General features: G+C 36.8%; 1 protein-coding gene across 1 annotated transcript in view; it reads left to right on the top strand.

Moving 5' to 3' along the window:
- The first annotated feature begins 628 nt into the window (after nucleotides 1-628).
- Nucleotides 629-20308, top strand: part of atp8b2 (ATPase phospholipid transporting 8B2) — a 49889-nt gene continuing 30209 nt past the window's right edge. Inside the window, exons 1-8 of the mRNA XM_073846499.1 lie at nucleotides 629-1198; nucleotides 14922-14980; nucleotides 15093-15206; nucleotides 15448-15546; nucleotides 15761-15822; nucleotides 17640-17712; nucleotides 18397-18467; nucleotides 18559-18638. Coding sequence (XP_073702600.1) covers nucleotides 1093-1198; nucleotides 14922-14980; nucleotides 15093-15206; nucleotides 15448-15546; nucleotides 15761-15822; nucleotides 17640-17712; nucleotides 18397-18467; nucleotides 18559-18638 — 664 coding nt within the window. The 5' untranslated portion in view covers nucleotides 629-1092. The remainder of the gene's footprint in view (nucleotides 1199-14921; nucleotides 14981-15092; nucleotides 15207-15447; nucleotides 15547-15760; nucleotides 15823-17639; nucleotides 17713-18396; nucleotides 18468-18558; nucleotides 18639-20308) is intronic.

Below are 20308 nucleotides of genomic sequence, written 5' to 3'. Positions count from 1 at the left end.
TGAACTATCCCTTTAAGAGGCCATTTCAAATGTTAGCACACACACTTATGTATAAATATCTAAAATAGTTCTGTGTATAATAGGGTAGCCATAAGTGTGATATTGTTCTAAAGTTTGGATCTCGTGTTGTTTTCACTCTGGTGCAGTGCAACATCAAAAGTTAAAGATGTACACGTGAGTCCGCTGGAGCATTGTGTTTAACAGTCGGGAGGTTTCCTTCCTTGGCACGAGACTCCCTCTCTCTCTGCACACTCTGAGATACATAACAGAAGTAGCACGTGCACTGACACCTGACTGGTCCAGATGTCTTCCGCAGTGGCATCCCATCATACCCCCTCCTTGCCCTAAAATATGAAACGGTCTGTTTATCAGGAGCCATTTAGGCTCTGAATTGTATTACTGTATGGATATTTCATTTCTAGATGAGTCAGTATGGTCGCTAGCTCCTTGTGTCTAATAACCTATACATCTTTTAGAGCTCTGCAGTCTAAGTTGCCCCGGCAACCTCATCTGCTAGTTCCTATTGGCCACATCCCTAGCCAATAGAACGGCTTTCTCATTATGTCATATAAAAACATCGTAGTTCTAGTGGCGCTGCTCAGTGTTTTGACAGAGTCCAGTGGGAACATGTCGTAGTCAGTCTGGTCAAAAATCGATATTTCAGATTTAAGAGGTTTTTTAGTTGTATGTCAATTAATGTTTGAATATGTAGGAGTTCAAAGCCATATTAGAACATTTTAGCCCCCAAACAAGTATTTTACATCCATATCTGAAACGCAGAAGTTGAACTGGATGCGCAAAACAGTTGCGTTGTATAATGTGAAACACTCTAGCTATGTTAAAACATTTAAGAGGTAGTTTAGTGGATGTGTTGTTGAATCACACCAAATGACCTCAACGACTCTGCGGCAAATCAAAACTGAGAGGGAGTGAGCTGTAATTTACCGCCGAGTCTGTAATCTGATGTCTTCCACTCACCGCTCCGTCATTCGGCGCCGGTCTGCAGCTGCCGCGTTTCTCCGTCGCTCCGCTGGTGTGATGTCCGACTGCTGTGTGCGCAGAGCTGTGTAAACGAAACGACGCTGGGACAACATGACTATCCCGAAAGACATCCCAGAGAAGTGGTTTCCAATCATTCTCCCTCTAAAAAGGAAGAAAGAGGGATTAACCAACTCAACAAAAATAAGAAAAGGAGCAGGTACTTTTACTTTGCTGCGTTATAGCCTACGTCGTTTGTTTACCTCAGATGATGTAGTCTGAAATACGTCTAGTTGGTAATTACTATTATTCTAATATGTGTAACATATTTATATTAGAATAGAGGTCATTTAGACATTCAGTTAATGATGTCAAATTATTTTTTTATTATCTATTTAATGTTTCGTCCTCCCATAACACTTCCCTGTCATGTAAATAAACAACTTTGTCTGCTTCCATAAGTGTGCTTATTCATTATTATTTCACCCTCATGATTGTCTCACAAAATCACATCAATGTCCAGTGATCGCTGTGTGTGTCTGTGTGTGTCCCATGACCTTGTGATCATATCAATCATGCTTTCCTCAGTCAACATTCACAAATCACTCAATCAGTTATATGCATCTCAATTATATATATTTAGGCTTTAGAAGGTCTCGTTATTGATATTATTGATATGATTGCATAACCTTCTACATTGAAAGTTAATGTCTTTTAAGATTTTATCACACAACATACCACACAATATTTACCTACCCGACTTAGAATATCTTTCTCATCTGCATTTTTTTCCATGCCTCATAGTAGATTATTTTTTCAGTTGGTAAATGAGTAATCTGTGTGAACTACTTATCAGCATGCAGTCCGATTTTGCCCCGTTTTAAATGTCATTTATGTAACACAGCCTGCAACATTCTCAGTCATGTTTTGTTGTTGCAAAACAGTGTGTATTTTTCACTAAAGGGAGTAAGTGTTAAGTGTTGTTGCAACCTTTTGTTGGTGAAATTAAGTAACTGGATGCTTTTCTAGTTTGTAAAGGTTTTGAGGACCTATCAGATTCTGTAAAGCCATTCTGTTTGATTGGGAATCAACTTTATGTGCTTTTTGAGGTCTGGGGGATTTTTACACTCAGTGGCCTCAAAATATCTGTAGCCATTTCAGTCTATTATGTGGAGACATTTTTGTGAGTTTTACCTGTACGAAAGGCTGGAAATGATTGTGAGGCTATTGTTTTTACCTCTTCGTCTTTCATATTGAAGTCTCACTTTCATCATGACAAGATAAAGAAAGAGGTCTGTCACAGCTTAGATGCTCTCATTATCAGTCACTGTATAGATAGCACCATCTAAAAATGCACAGAATGACTCAGGCAACAGTGGTGGCAGTCATGCGTATAGGTATCCAAGTTTCATTTTACATCAAGAAGAGTCCCGCAAAATCACCTTTGCTGTTTTATTTGTACTTGCTGTCAACCTTTGTACCTGATTAGACAATGTGTTACTTGTTAAGTATAGGAACTGTCCTTAGGTTGACCTTAAAGGCCAAGAAATATCCAGTGGATAAGCCGCAGACGCAGAAAGAAATTAAGTCTTGTAGAAGCCTTTTCAACTTAGGAAGGAATAGTTACACTAGCAGTCAAAAGTTTTTGAACAGCAAAATTTTGAATGTTTTTTAAAGAAGTCTCTTTTGCTCACCAAGCCTGCATTTATTTGATCCAAAGTACAGCAAAAACAGTAACATTTTAAAATATTTTTACTATTTAAAATAACTATTATTTGAATATATTTTAAAATGTAATTTATTCCTGTGACTAAAGCTACATTTTTAGCATCTTTACTCACGTCTTTAGTGTCACATGAACCTTCAGAAATCATTCTAATATGCTGATCTGCTGTTCAAAAAACATTATTATTATTATTATTATTATTATTATTATTATTATTATTATTATTATTATTATTATTATCAATATTTAAAACAGTTGAGTACATTTTGTACAAGATTCTTTGATCCAAAGATCAGCATTATTATTATTTTATTTTTTTTTGTAACATTATACACTATACCAGGGGTCCCCAAACTTTTTTCTGCAAGGGCCACATAATTTTCTTTTCTTTAATGGGGGGCCGGTCGGTTTATAAAAGAAAATACCATAGGCTGGACTGACTACTAGTTATTTTATTATGATTTTACCTGTATTTATTCTACCTTTTAATGCTAGAATAGTTTATTTTGTTATGCACCACACAGAAAAATTATCTATTTTCAAAAGATATAGAGGTGCATCTCAATAAATTAGAAAGTTCATATATTTCAGTAATTCAACTCAAACTGTGAAACTTGTGTATTAAATAAACTACTTCAGTCTGTGTGCATTGAATTTAAGTCTTTGGTTCTTTTAATTGTGATGATTTGGCTCACATTTAAAAAAAAAAAAACACCAATTCACTCTCAAAAAATTAGAATATGGTGACATATCAGCTAATCAACTCAAAACGCCTGCAAAGGTTTCCTGAGCCGTCAAAATGGTCTCTCAGTTTGGTTCACTAGGCTACACAATCATGGGGAAGACTGCTGATTTGACAGTTGTCCAGAAGACAAGCACTGACACCCTTCACAAGGAGGGTAAGCCACAAACATTGTTTTGCCAAAGAAGCTGGCTGTTCACAGAGTGCTGTGTCCAAGCATGTTAACAGAAAGTTGTGGAAGGAAAAAGTGTAGAAGAAAAAGATGCACAACCAACCGAGGGAACCGCAGCCTTGAGAGGCTTGTCAAGCTAAATCGATTTAAGAATCCACTGTGTTTTTTGAATCACACATCAAACTCCGCCTTCATCATTTTCAGTGCTTCCACAGACTTTTCACCTGGGAATGGGGCCACTGGTTTCTCAGCTGAAAAACTTTGGGTAATTGGGAGATGAGTGAAGTCTTGCTTTCGCACCTGTCCCACAAGCAGTGCTAGTTTCACCTCAAATGCTATTGAGTCATTTTGTCATCTAGCTGGCTCGCGCATCACCTGTTTGATTGCGATGACACATTATGTTGAATGTTAATAACTAAAATTAAATGAAAATTAAATAACAAATTTTAGTTTGAAAGCCAACCTTTATTATCAAGATATAAGTAAATCATATTTAAAAAATTTTCCTTTTAATTTTTCATTTTCAAAATATGTCTCTGGCATTGTTCAGAGGGCCGCATTCGGCCAGCGGGCCTTAGTTTGGGGACCCCTGCACTATACCATTCAAAAGCTTGAAGTCAGTATTATTATTATTATTATTATTTTTTTTTTTTGGAAAGGAATTATAGAAATTAATACTTTTATTTAGTAAGGATTATTTAAGTTGATTGAAAGTGATGATAAAGACATGTATAATGTTACAAAAGATTTCTATTTCAGATAAATGCATGTTCTTCTGAACTTTCTATTCATCAAAGAAACCTGAAAAAATTCTACTCAGCTGTTTTCGACATAATAATAATAATAATAAATGTTTTTGAGTAGCAAATCAGAATATTAGAATGATTTCTGAAGGATCATGTGCCTAGAGGAATGATGCAAGAAATTCAGCTTTAAAATCACAGGAATAAATTACATTTTAAAACAGAAAACAGTTATTTTAAATAGTAAAAATATTTCTAAATTGTACTGTTTTAATTGTACTTTGTATCAAATAAATGCAGGTTTTGTGAGCAAAGGAGACTTCTTTAAAAAAACATTAAAAATCTTAGGTTGGTAGTGTCTTGGTTACTCTAGTAACACTGTTCCTGGCCTTGTTAGGTCGTTGTCAGGGGTTGATTTAAATCTGAGAGCTTTCTGACCCTGTATAAACAGCAACGCAGGCCCAGAAAGGTAGCACATCGATAAAATAGTCCATGTGACATCAGTGGTTCAATCTTAATGTTATAAAGCTACAAGAATCCTTTTTGCGCACAAAGAGAACAAAAACATCTTTATTCAACAATTTCGTCTCTTCTGTGTCAGTCCTCAACACACGTTCGCAAAACTACCAAGACACATGTTTGTGATGCTGCTTTCTTTGTGCACAAAAAGTATTCTAATGCTTTTTTTGTGGTCACACACACATATCTAGCCTTTTATAAACATTGCCGCAATGAGTGCAGGTTTTCATCTGGAGTGAAATGTTCTGAGTTGCAGTCAGTGGGTGTTAAGCCTGTCCTTATGTGAACCCCTGCCATTCCTTTACTCAGAGAGTCTGTTCTCTGTTATTTTACAGTCAGCTCTAAGGTGACCCCCTGAATACGTGATGAACATATTCATGAACGGTCATATTGGACTGATTTGATCAGTCTAGCTAAGAAAGAAGTAATACTGTAGGTTGGTGAGAGATGGAGAGTATATTCTGGTATAGATAGATGAGTCAGCCCGATGGGCATGTGAAGGCACTTGGCAAAGAGAAGAGGGGATGGGGAAATGGGAGCAGACTGCAAGAGGAGAGAGAGCAAAAGCAAGCAAATGATGCATATGAGACGAAGTGAAGGGTCATGTGGAGGTCATGTGCTTTTTGGAATCAGGTGAACAAATGCTTCATGATTGTGCAGCATATGTTTTGGCATTACAGCATAGTATATGCTCTCTCCACAAAATACAGAGCAGAATGAATATTTAAAGCAGTGAATTTAGAAAATATACACAGCTCTAGGCAAATGCAAGCATTTAGATGAATACATTAGTGAGTGTTTGACCTCGGTTAAAGATGGAGTCATATATTTGCCTCGTGTTCTGGCTGTTCCTCTGCTTTGTGTGCAAAAAGGTTGGAGAAGAGTAGCAATTAGCTCACCCACTAAGAGGCTAATTTGAGCCTGTGGCTTGTCTCTTTTAGACATTCAGTGAGACAAATGCTTTGAAATAGTGAAGACAACAGGAACTTCAATGGTGCTTTATTGCTGCTTTGACATTTTGATTAAATGTGTGCCATTTTTTAGACCTGACTGAAAGATTCCCTTTGATAGCAATGACTGTGTTCTTTTATATCACCAAATTGGTGTTGAGCTCAGATGAATCTACTTTAATTGAAGTTATTCCAACTTTTATTTCTCTCACATAAAGGTTTATTCTCGTTTTTCTTTCTTCACGCTTCAGGGTCAAACACGAGTGTCTATGAAAAAGAAAAAAGTCTTTCAAAAAAGTGTTTTATTACATACGCCGGTTTTTCTGCATATTTCTTCATGTTGATTGAACCACATGACTTTGATGATTTCTGGAAGATCATGTGATGCAGAAACAGCCAAAAAATCAGCTTTGCCATCACAAGACTAAAAATATATATATTAAAAACAGAAAATAGAACTTTTAAGTTATTATAATATTTTACAATACACTTAAAAATTAAGGTTCTATATTTGCATCGATGGTTCCATGAAGAGCCTTGAACATCCGTGGAACCTTTCAAATGCAAAAAAGGTTCTTTTAAGAGCAAAAAGGTTCTAAAGATTTTTTAAATGTTTTCAAAATGGTCCTTTTAAGCACTGTTCACTGAAAAGTTCTTTGGGGAACCAAAAATGTTTCTTCTGTGGCATCACTAGTCACTAGTCACTAGTCATGGCCTATGCCAAACTACTCCAATTGTAATTTAGAAACTAAAAACTGTTTATAATAGCAAAGGTGTGTTCATTGAGTATTTAATGTATTTTTGGGAAAAATATATATATATAAAAAAGAGCATCATGCCAATAACAACAAAGCTTTTCATGACTTTCAGAATAGTCCATCAATGCACCATTACACAAGACATATGTACTGCAACACTGCAGATCCATAACTTGCTGGTCTGTTTGAATTTGCACAGATTTATGAGTTAGCATAGCGGATGTCCTTGTCATTAGTGCTGAATCACAACAATAACAGCTCCTTCCCTGTCAACGACTGTTTTTTTGAGAAACGTCGTACAAGCTGCGTTCCACTGCGGTTCTCGCTGTCCTTGGCTGTATTAGTAAGGGCGCTGTGTTAAAAGTGCTTAATGGCCCAGTTTGCTGAGGTGCTCTCTGGATGGAACCAGACCCTCTGACGGCCAAAGCCATTATGTCATTGGCAGCCAATAGGCAGGTAATGCACTCTTTGACTCTGGCAGGAGGAGTGTGGTTTTCCATCAGGACTGATAACAGAGAGGCAGAGAGTACAACAGATAGCCACGAGCAAGGGGAAAAGAAAGATGTGACCTTGAGGAAGAGAGGAGAAAATGAAAACATATAGGATGAGTGAGCAATGGGACAGGAAGGAGATGGGATAAGGACTAACACTAACCTAGTACAGAGTTCAAAGAGTTAACCTCCAACTCATATAAAATATGTAAAACTAGCATTTAAAATTCCTTTATATCAGGTTAAACTCTTAAACATTTTTTGAAATACTCCAAAAATTGTGTCCTGTTTCACAAAAAAAATGAACGCAGTATTTAGAGACATACAGGTATCATTTATTATCATTGGAACAAAGTGTTCTTTACTGGTAAGCAAGATTCATATGGATTGCGTAACTCAGGAACAAAACACAGGGAACAATATGTTCACAAGCCAAAGATCAAACTTAAGTTAATATAAACTTACAGTATGACTCACTTCTAAGCTACCAACGGAGATGCAAACTGTAAAAGTGTAACAAATGCAGAGAATAAATGTGTTAAGGCCCATTCAGAGCAAGACTGCTAAATAAAAAGATGTACTGTAACTGTATCGACAGCTATATTAGCTCCACACCAACGCACAATAATGTTCTATTTTTTTATTTTCAGTCTGCAGCTTTAAAGGTATTAAGACATGTATGGCTTAATATAATGTTAATGATGTGTCTTACTAAAATATGAAGCAGAAAACCCAAGTTATTTAAAAAAATCCACATTGTTTTATACATATTTTCGAATATGGAGGAGCCATTATTTCGATTAGGTAAAATGGCTGCATTCGGTGAGCTACTGGCGCTACCTGTTGCTATTTTTACCTCAACACAACTCGGAAAATGAAATACTAACACTGTGCTACATTGTGCATCTTTTAGTTGTAATTTTCAGTTGAAGAGCAACAAGAGAAACGATGTAAGTCTTCACTGCTTTTCCTAGCGATAAGAAGAGGAGAAACGAATGGGAAGATGCCTGTGGATGAATAAAACTTCCTAAAGACCAGCGTCTTTGTTCTCTCCACTTCAGCCCTGATGCCTTTGAGGCTTGTAGTAGACTGCTGAAAGAGCTTACAAACAGCAGAGACAAGAAACGCTAGATGCCATTCTGGCAGAATGTAAACATGCTGACACTTGTCATGACGCCACAGCCACTGAAGGGAGTTTCTCTGCACGGATTTCAGTCGATATCCTGGGCCGTTTAGACTTCTTGTGGGGAAAATCAATGTATGGGATTTGGTTTAAACCTAAGCTTATATCCGTCGCCACCTGTAAGCTCTTTCAGTAGCTGTGGTCGTATTTTATTTTCAGAATTGTGTTGTGGTAAAAATAGCAACAGGTAGCGCCAGTAGCTCACCATTTTACATTATCGAACATATTTCAGTAAAAGTCATACTAGTCTTAATACCTGGGTTCCCTTTCAATTCTCAGGTTTTATAACATTCTGATTGCCTGTCAATATTTTTTATCATTCAGCAGCTTGAAAAATTGTTTGATGAAAGTGATTCCAATTATATCGATTATTAAAGCTTTATAGTTATCGTTCTTGCTGTGAACAGGCCTTTAATTTATATATAAAGTGCATTATTGACCTAAACGACTGTAAGAATGGTACCTACAAATAGTTATCCCAAAAATCCTGTCATCATTTACTCACCCTTATGTCATTCTAAACCTGGATGATATGAATTTCTCTATGGAACACAAAAGATGATTTCGAACAACGTTGAGGTCCAAACAAACCCCACCGACTTTCATTCTATGGACCAAAGAATAGACATTTTTCAAAATATATGCCAAGTTCTGTCATGAAACTCTAGATGGCGCAGGTTGATGATACTGATGATATTTATATCTATAGCTTATTAGTGCTGTCAAAATTGCTGAAAAACTAAATTCGAATTTTGAACTTGCATTATTTTACATGGCTTTTTACACATTCGTCTCTCTTGTGCGAGACACATGTGCAATGGTGATAGATGTCCTTCTAGAAAATGCGCAAAATAATGCATTCTAAGTGAACGGCTTAGTTTCGGTTTTGACGTAAACACAATGTTCTCTGTGTTAATGTTCTCTTTTCCTGCAGTATTTTTAATATATGCAGCAACGGCACATCTAGTGTTTTCAGTTGGATAGGCTAATAAAACCATTATAATGCACCAACAATTACATTGTCATTGAATCTCGTGCGCCACTGATAAGGCTGCCTCCTTAAAGCACACCTAAAATGTGGGTTTTTAGTTTAAATTCAACGAATATTCAAAATTCGTTTTTTTTTTGGACAGCCTTATAGCTGATTAGTTCATGTTGTAATTGCAGCCAATGAGCTTGCTGCTTTAAAATTAAATGACTGGTTAGTATTCACTATGAGCATTTTGCAGTGCTCTTTCAGAGTATATCTTAAACCCTTCACCTCCCCAGCTCCACCTGTATAGATCTACTGCGGGTTATTATATATGCTATTTGTGCAGCAGCAGAATGTCTTAAATACTCACAGCACCATATTAGCATATGCATTGGCAGTAGCAAGTTTCTGTACTTGCTTTGCAGCAGCAAGAAACTACAACAGCAATAACCAACCGCAGCAAATGACCCTTCGCTAACAGCTTGACTGACACAAAACAGTATTTATTGTTTGAATTTCTTAAAAAATGACAACCTTAAAACCTTGTTTCATACCAGAAGTAACCCGTCTTATCTGTCAGCGTGTTGTCAGTTTCCTCTTTTCTCCGCAATGTATTTTTCACTGCGTGAGATCATGATGTGTAGTGTGAGAGTTGGCATTGTTTGTCGAACATAGCATAACAGTGACTAAGGAGGGTGGGTTTTTGCAAAGGTTCAGTTCAGCAGCGTAGCTGATCTATTCTGCCAAGACCAAATACATTAACATTGTCATATCCATTACCATGCTAAAATGTTCAGAGAGTTGTCATGATAGAACTTCTTTTGCCGTATGCTCTGCAGAAGAAAGAAAGTCATACAGGTTTGGAATGACGTGAGGGTGTTTATATGTCTCTTTACATATTAGTACCCTGACCTACTTAATTTAATACTGTTAGGAATACAAAGGTGGTACTTCCCCAGTTTAAGTTAAATGTGCAATTTTTGCTGATGGTGTATGGATGTTTTTTTTGTGGTAGCTCACAGTGCTTGCTTTAGTGTGTTGCTGTGTGTTGGCTATGTGGGCAGTGCATATAAATCGGCCCTTATAGCGGCGAAATATGAGAGAGCCGAGTTGTCTTAACACAGGAAACCACAGACATAGAGACTCGGTGACTGAGCAAAGGACCAAAGCAGGTGTGAAGGCCTTGGTGCAAAAGGAAACAGACTACAGACTGGCTATATCTGTTTGCGTGCATGGCTTTATGGGTTTGACCTTTTGATGCATACGTAAATGGTGCAGATGCAGCTCTCGGCCATTCATCACACCTCTTTCTCTCACTGCTGAGCGGGGAGTAATGAGGTCAGTCTTATTATTATCGTAGAAGATTCTCATCAATATTACAGCAGCGCAGAGTGAAATCAGACCAACCAAATGCTTCAGCTCATCTTTATCTGTAAGCCTCCTGCAAACTACCACAGTGAAAGGTTATGTTGAGGGTGAGAGATGAGAGATAAAAGCGAGTTTCAGTCGCTTTGTCTTCAGAGGAGATATCTGATTGTGGTGTTTTGCTCAAAACGTTCTTGGGGGATTAGCTAGACCACCAAATTTAGGGTGTTTGGAAAATCATGCTGGTCTAAGATGTTTTCAGCGGGGTAGAGCAGAGGAATGCATCTCCTCCACAAAGATGCAGCGAGTCACCCATGAATAATATGATGTGATAATACACACACACACTCACGCACAGACAGTCTGTCACATGGAGTGGCCATTACCCAGCATAAAAAACTGTGCAGCTGTGAGCACAGGATGTGAGAGATGCATGGCAAAGTGAATCCGACAGAGCTATTTTCTACGAATTCTGTCAAAAGATGAGAGAACCAAAGGAAAGAGCTTTTCTCAGATTCAGTCTGGTGTGTTTATTTATCTATGTGTGCTTTTGCATCTTATGTGTCAGTCTGGCTGCAAACACTGCGGTGTTAAGAGCTTTTGAAACTGTGAGTCTCGTTTTCAACAGAAGTGAAAACAGCAGGTTTATGACTATATGCTAACCACAGCCTATTCTGTCACAGTCCCATTTTCAGCCTCATAATGCTGAAATTAATCTGTCACACTACAATTAGCTGTGACTTCCTTCGTCTTTGTTGTGTTGCACTCCACTGCTCTGTCTCACTTGATTAAAGCTGGTGTTAAGCACTGACATGACCCTCTGATTGTATAGTTTGTCTCATGGGGAACTAAAAGTTACTGTATGCTACTGTCACTGCATGATATATGTGAGCGTGCGACTTGTGCGCTCTGCCTGATTCAGACTTTTTCCTCAGCAAGCATAAAGTATATATCGCATGTGTTGATTGTAGTTCATGGCTTCCTGTTTTTTTCTTCTGGAGTTATCATACATTGCTTTGACTGATAAAAGACACAACAGAACAGTGTGTTTATTATAGGTTGATGAGAAGTTTTTTGACTGAATTAGGGCTGGGCGATATGGGCAAAAATTCATATCTTGGTATTTTTAGGAGGAATGGCGGTATACGATATATATCCGGTATGTTTCCATAAATGGTTACTTGAAAGTCAAAGCCTTTATTAAAACTTTATTAAACAGTTTTTGAGCAAAATATAATTAAAACACAGGGGCTTCCATCCCTGTTTACAAATAAACAGCTGCACAACAAATAAACAGCTGCACGAAATCTTTGATAAATAAAATACAGTACAGGTTGTTTCTCCTGCTTAACACTATAAGCTGCACAACATATTTCAAATTATGAAAAAAAAAATCTTTGACAAATAAAATACAGTACAGGCTAGACCAGGGGTCTTCAACTAAAACGGCTCGAGGTCCAGTAATGAACCCAGCTCACCAGCCGAGGTCCGGACAATTATATATAAAAACGATTTATGTTTTTTGTGAGACCAGGGTATCTGCAGCATATTTTATCTTAAATTCTAGACATTTAAATACCTTTTTAAAGACCTGAACAAAAATAAATGAATAAATAAATAATTAAAATGACTGTACAAAGCATGATTTACAATTCAGATGCAGGTTTCACAAAACAAAAAAGATTTCTTAAATTATAAACTTCACATTCCAGCCTTCAAGAGTCAAAAGTATCAATTCTTATATAAATTTAAACAATTATTGTCAATCAAGTATTATATTAATTAACATATAGGCTACATATATTTTACTGCCTTAATTGTTTAAATTTGTATAACACATGATCTTGTCGATCCATCAGTTCACATTTACAACTCTATACGTGTTTGCTGCTTAAAACCATGGATTGATTTTTTTTACATTAATCTTTTTGACAGCAGCATACGTACAAGCTGATTAAAAATGGCAGAACTTCTCTTCCAGCAGGAGGCGCTATCAGAATGGTACTAGAGTGCGGATCGGGCCGCATTTTTCTGTCCGAGCCCGGCCCGAGTCCGACAGAGCAGTAACCGAACCCGACCCGAGCCCGACAAGCATTCAGATATTTATGTCCGAGCCCGATCCCAGCCCGACACAGTTAAAATCTCTTTTTTCACTCATACTAATGACACATGCACTTTTTTTGTGTGGAAAGCCCGCTTTTATTAAGCAACTGTAAAAAAAGCGTTCGGAAATGTCAACAGATGAGAGCGTCAGTGCACACTGGGCAAAAAGTGCCGTTATAACACGGGCGCACTATCGCGCTGAGGTGACCGAGCCCGACCCGAACCCGAGCATCCTTTCTAAATATCTGTCCGAACCCGGCCCGACCCGTCGGGTTCCGTCGGGTACCGTCGGGCTCGGCTCGGATATCCATCCTCTAAATGGTACACAAAGCAGTGCCGCGGCTGACTTTGAAACGTGCAGCGCTCATATTTATTCAATGCATAGCCTTATAAAGTTTCATCGCAATTCTTGCCTTTTAGTCCCCAATTTAAGACAACCTGAAATCATAATTAAGACTTTATTAACCCCTAATAATACTGCAGTCATCAATGCAAATTGAGAGCTTTATTTTAAACACAGACTTTCAAAAACATCCCGTAGCCTACACAAAATACGTTTCTTTTTATTTTTCCCCACTGTGTTCGGCGCACAAGAGAAATATTAGGGAAGTAAATTAATATCAGCATATGAAGTATATTCGTCTATCATTGTCTCTGAGAGAATGTGCATGTCAGATGCTGGAAGCGCTGTTTTTACTTTCACTTTAACAAATTGCACAGTTTTCACTTTGCTTGTGTTATCCATTGACTCACATTCATGGTTTAAAACATAAATATGTATAAAAATACAGTATAAAAAGATATATTTACAAATAGCTATATAGACCAAAACCACTTTTTGTACCAGGCTGTAAACATACTTTTTTCTGCTGTAAAGTTAGACATTTTAACATGGGGAGTTTGTAGCCAGTCTCTAGCGGCCAGTTGATGAATTGCAGTTTAAGTCACTTCCGTGTTGGTTTCAATGGTGAGAGCGGGAGGTTGCCACTTGGTTTTGACCCAGCTTACAAATGCATGTGCTAAAAATGTTTTCCAAAATATTTTTTAAACTATCTTAAAGATATAGTTTGCCAAAAATAATAATTCTGTCATTAATTACTCACCCTCATGTCGTTCCAAACCGTAAGACCTTCGTTCATCTTGCGAACACAAAACAAGATATTTTTGATGAAATCTGAGAGCTTTCTGACCCTGCATAGACAGCAATGCAACTGATATGCTCAAGGCCCAGAAATGTACTAAGGACATCTTTAAAATAGTCCATGTGACACTAGTGGTTCAACTGTAATGTTATGAAGAGGAGAAATTGATGAATAAAGTCAATATTTTTGTTTTCTTTGTGCACAAGAAATATTCTCATAGCTTCATAAAATTATAGTTGAACCACTGATGTCACATGGACTATTTTATCATTGTCCTTATACCTTTTTAGGCCTGGGAATGTTTTAGTTGCATTGCTGTCAATGCAGGGTCAGAAGCTCTCAGATTTCATCAAAAATATCTTCATTTGTGTTCTGAATATGAACGAAGGTCTTATGGGTTTGGAACAACATGAGGGTGAATAATTAATAACAGAATTTTAATTTTTGAGTGAACTAACCCTTTAATAATAGTAGAACGTTTTTTTTTAGGTTAGTAAAATGTTTCTGCAATGTTTTTTTTAACTACAACTTACCTTTCAAAAAGGTCAAAATGTCCAGTTCCCTTGGTGATATTAGAGTAGAGATAAAGTGCCATAAAGGCATAGTTTACCCAAAAAATGGTTAGTCTGTCATCATTTACTTAGCGTCATGTCGTTCCACATCCATATGACTTTTTTTATACTGTGGAACACAAAAAAGATACTTTGAGATTTTTTTCCTTTTTATAAATCAAATATAAATCAAAATATGTGAGGATAGCAAAATAAAGTAAACTGTGACATATTAAACCCAAAAATTCTTCATACAGTAGACTAACAGTGAAATTGATGACAATTTGTAACCAAAAACTTGATTTGACACTTTGACCTGACCATGTTTTGTTACGTACCTTTCTAGCAAAGTTATCTGACATTATCAAGATGAATTTGTTCTGACAGTTTAACACTGAGTTCTTGTCATATTTTATGACCATTTTCTAAACTATAGTGAATAAACTGTGATAATGTGAGAAATGTTGAAGGTGTGACTGTGTATTTCAGGCCATTTTTACATCACAGTGTTTGTTTTCTTCACAGAGGAGGAAAGGAGAGTCCGAGCCAATGATAGAGAGTACAATGAAAAGTTCCAGTATGCTGTAAGTCACACTTTCACCCTGTACATCATAAATATACCCACAAATTATTTTAAATGTACAATTCTTCTGCCTCTCCTTCACCTCTCCCCATCGCCTCTTTCACTGTCCGCAGAGCAACTGCATCATGACCTCAAAGTATAACATCGTCACCTTCCTTCCAGTCAACCTGTTTGAGCAGTTCCAGGAAGTTGCCAACACCTACTTCCTGTTTCTCCTCATACTGCAGGTACATACTTCAAATGAGTTTTAAATACAAGTGTAGAGGAAAAAGTCAGTTCTTTTGTACAGATCAGTTTATTTGCTGTGAACATTGAAATATTCCTCCAGGAATAAAGTTTGCAGTTAGCATCACATGGACGCCTGTTAACACAATCATTTTGACAGATTGTCTGTACATGTTAACACTAATTACTAACACTAGTCGGTGCATTAGTGAATGTTATAAAAATGTAACTTTTTGTTCTCAGTTGATTCCACAGATTTCCTCTTTATCCTGGTTCACCACCATTGTGCCTTTAGTGCTGGTGCTGAGCATCACTGCAGTCAAAGATGCCACCGATGACTATGTGAGTCCTACACACACACACACACACACACACACACACACACACACACACACACACACACACACACACATATACTAGCTTACTGTAACTGCCAACTCCCCTCCATACAGAAATATGGTAACACTTACACCAATGACCAATGACACACCACAACTACCACACGAAAAAACAGTCAGATATACACATTTCACACACATCTCTGTTTCTCTCACAGTTTCGTCACAAGAGTGACAACCAGGTGAATAACCGTCAGTCTCAGGTCCTCATCGGTGGCATGTGAGTCTCATATTAATATACACACTTCCTTTTACATCGTGTTTACAAGAAAACATCTGCTCTTTGCAAGAAATATAAATGTGTCCGAACAGTTGCTTGCAAGATGCAGAAACGACAAAAAAAGCACTGTTGGCTGGCTCAATATGTTTTCTTATACAGTCAAGCCCGAAATTATTCATACCCCTGGCAAATTCTGATTTAAAGTTACTTTTATTCAACCAGCAAGTTTTTTTTTTTGACCGGAAATGACACAGGCTTCTACCAAAAGACGATGTACAAGAGGCATCATTGTGGAAAAAACAATTTGAACAAAAAATGGCATGTCCAAAATTATTCACACCCTTCTCAATAATCAATAGAAAAGCCTTTATTGGCTGTTACAGCAATCAAACACTTCTTATTATTGCTGACCAGCTTTTTGCATGTCTCCACTGGTATTATTGGCCATTCATCTTTAGCGATGAGCTCCAACTCTTTCAGGTTGGAGGGTCTCCTTGCCATCACCCTGATCTTTAGCTCCCTCCACAGATTCTCAATTGGATTTAAGTCAGGACTCTGGCTGGGCCACTGCAAAACGTTAATGTTTTTGTCTGCTAACCATTTCTTAACCACTTTTGCTGTGTGTTTTGGGTCGTTGTCGTGCTGAAATGTCCACTGGTGTCCAAGGCCAAGTTTCTCTGCAGACTGCCTGATGTTGTTTCTCCCCCCTGGAGAAAATTTTATACATTTTAAAGTTAAATTCATTAATTTGGTGCACTTTGAGAGTTCAAAAATAAGAGCTACAACTATGTTCAGTGTGCAAATTGAACAAGAAAAATAAAAAAGTTGATGACAATCTAAAAAGGGTCCAGAACTGCCTCTAGTCAGAAAGTACTGTGTCCTTCCTTCCTTATCTGGAGAAATGGTATCCTCCTTGGTCTGCATCCGTGAAACCCAGCAGTGTGCAATGTCTGTTGGACTGTCTGCCTTGAGATGTTGCCACCAGCAGAGATCAGATTCATCAGGATGGCCTTGGTGGTGATCATTGGATTCTTTACCTCTCTCACTATCCTCCGGGCCAGCACAGGTGTCACTTTTGGCTTCCAAAAACGTCCTCTGAGATTTTTCACAGTGTGGAACATCTTGTATTTTTTAATAATACTTTGCACTGTAGCCACTGGAACTTCAAAACATTTAGATATGGTCTTATAGCCCTTTCCTGACTTGTGAGCAGCCACAATGCGCAGCCGCAGGTCCTCAGTGAGCTCCTTTGTCTTAGCCATGACTGTCCACAAACCAACAGCAGAGAGCTTCTGTTTTTCACCTGTTGAGTTGATTAAAACAGCTGTTCCCAATGAATCAGGGTATGAATAATTTTGGACATGCCACTTTTTGTTCAAATGTAAATATAAGCTGAGAAATATTTTTTTCCACAATGATCTCTTGTACATCGTCTTATTATCTTTTGGGAGAAGCCTGTGTCAAAAACTTGCTGGAATAATTTGGGGCTTGAATGTATATGTGAACCTGTCTTAAGTAGCATAGGTATATTTGTAGCAATAGCCAAAAATGCATTGTATGGGTCAAAAGTATCGGTTTTTCAATTATCGATGCCAAAAATCATTAGGTTATTAAGAAAAGATCATGTTCCATGAAGATATTTTGTAAATTTTCTATCGTACATATATCAAAATATTAAATATTTGTAAATCAATATTACATTTATTTAAAATAAAAGTACTATATATCATATAGAGCACTTTTTAATCATTGTATAGCAATTTTCCAACAATCGCAAAGCATTAATAAGTATCCTGTTCTTTTTATCTCTTTCTCAGCCTTCAGAAGGAGAAATGGATGAATGTCAGAGTGGGTGACATCATCAAATTGGAGAACAATCAGTTTGTGGCAGTGAGTTTTCCTCTGTACTCCTTCATGACATTAATGAAAAACATGGTTTAATAAGATAAAAAGACATTTTACTAGCTCAGCAGTCCCAGACATTACTTGCAGTAGTTCAGGGTCATGTACGCATCAATGTCTGATGCATTTGCTCTCGAATACTGCACTGTGATATTGATCCAGTAGCCAAGGTCCAATTTGCTGATTATGTCGCTGGTTATATAACTCTCTTTCTCAAGGATAGACCGACAACACCTTAGATGTCTTGTTAATATGCTAAGTGCAGTTTTGGTCACACTGTTATATTTTTTTATTTATATTTTATGTAGCTTTTCTTTTTGTACTTTCAGATTTCATTTTTATTTTAATTTGTTTTAAGTAATTTTGAAATCTCAACAGTCATTCATTGCCATTATAAAGCTTGGAAGAGCCATGACATTTTTTTAATATAACTCTGATGTATTCGTCAAAAAGAAGAAAGTCATATACACCTAGGATGGTTTAAGTCTGAGTAAATCATGGGGTAAATTTAATTTTTTTGGTGAAGTATCCCTTTAAATTAAACAAAAGTAAGAAATCTAGCGAGTTTTTCCCCCTAATATTTATATTTTATTTTATTTCAGCTTTATTTTAAGTACTGAAAGCTAGTTTTAGTTAATAATAACACTGCTGTATACTGTATTTGTGTTGCAGGCCGACCTGCTCCTGTTGTCCAGCAGTGAACCACATAGCCTCTGTTACATTGAAACTGCAGAACTGGATGGGTATGACTGTTTATTTTTTTGAATTTGCTGTTTAACATGATTTCATGTTTCCAGCGCGGCTCAATCCAGTGTTGTTGTTTTTCTGCCGCAGCGAGACAAACATGAAAGTGCGTCAGTCTCTGTCTGTTACCTCAGAGCTGGGAGATCCTAATAACCTGGCCCAGTTTGATGGTATGTGATTTTGGTATTGACCTCGCTCCAAATAGATGTGAAAGTTAGCCAGAGTGGAAATGAGAAAGTGAACTAGTAAGAAAAAGAGACAGCTGAGCAATCTTGTGAACTGATAAATGAGAGAATATGTTTGCGTACAGTACGTTTCAGATTTGCAGAAGTTTATGGAACAAAAATAGAAAAGCAATATAAGGAATTGCATATTTTCAGAGGGTATGAATTGTGCTCACTGATAACCACTGTTTATTTGCATATTTTAGCATAGATTCACTAAAGTAATTATGCAAAGTAGGTAACAGCACAAACTCATTTAAAAGAAGTCTATGCTAAATAAAAAAAAATGTGTTAGTAAATAAATAAAATACAATATGTAATTAATAAAATAAAATGTATAATTGAATAAACAAACAGAATGTAATTATGAATTACATTTTTTTAAATTAATCATAATGGAGTGCTGTACCAGTGCAGATACAGTTGAGGTCAAAAGTTTTCATCCCCCTTTCAGAATCTGCAAAATGTTAATTATTTTACCAAAATAAGAGGAGTCATATTAAATGCATGTTATTGTTTATTTAGAACTGATTTGAATATAATATTTCACATAAAAGATCTTTACATATAGTCCACAAGAGAAAAGAATAGTTGAACTTATAAAAATGACACCGTTCAAAAGTTTACATACACTTGATTCTTAATACTGTGTTGTTACCTGAATGATCCACAGCTTTTTTTTTTTGTGATTGTTGTTCATGAGTCCCTTGTTTGTCCTGAGCAGTTAAACTGCCAGATGTTCTTCAGAAAAATCATTCAGGTCCCATAAAGTCTTTGGTTTTCCAGTATTTATGTGTATTTGTACTCTTTCCAACAATGACTGTATGATTTTCCATTGAGATCCATCTTTTCACACTGAGGACAACTGAGGGACTTATATGCAACTATTACAGGAGAATCAAATGCTCACTAATGCTTCAGAAGGAAAAACTATGCATTAAGAGCCAGGGGGTGAAAACTTTTGAACATAATGAAGATGAGTACATTTTATTTTTTTGCCTAAATATCAATTTTTTTTCAATTAAGTACTGCCCTTCAGAGGCTACAGAAGATACTAACATGTTTCTCAGAAGACAAAATAAGTTAAATTTACCCTGATCTTCAATTTCAAAAAGTCTTCACCCCCTGGTTTAATACATTGGGTTTCCTTCTGAATCTGTCAGACCTGAAGGACTTTTTTGACAAACAGCAGGCAGTTTGACTGTTCAGGACAAACAAGGGACTCATTAACAACTATCACTAAACAAAAAACACAGCTGTGGATTATTCAGGTAACAACACAGTATTAAGAATCAATTTTATATAAACTTGAACAGGGTCGTTTTTATGCATTCAACTAGTATTTTCTTGTGTGGACTATATGTTAACATCTTTTATGTGAAATATCTTATACAGGTCAGTACTAAACAATAAACAATAACATACATTTTGTATGATTCCTCTCATTTTGGTAAAATAATTAACATTTTGCACATTCTGAAAGGGGGGTGTAAACTTTTGACCTCAACTGTAGCGTTAGGATAAATTTGATTTTGAGCTAGCGAATAAATGCGCTACAAATGTAACAGTGCTGTTTGACCCCACTATGAGTTAGTTTACCGGAGAGAGAGAAAACA

The sequence above is a fragment of the Garra rufa genome, chromosome 9 (assembly GCF_049309525.1).
Source record: "Garra rufa chromosome 9, GarRuf1.0, whole genome shotgun sequence".
Lineage (NCBI taxonomy): Eukaryota > Metazoa > Chordata > Actinopteri > Cypriniformes > Cyprinidae > Garra > Garra rufa.
This window is presented reverse-complemented; position numbering and strand designations above follow the sequence as displayed.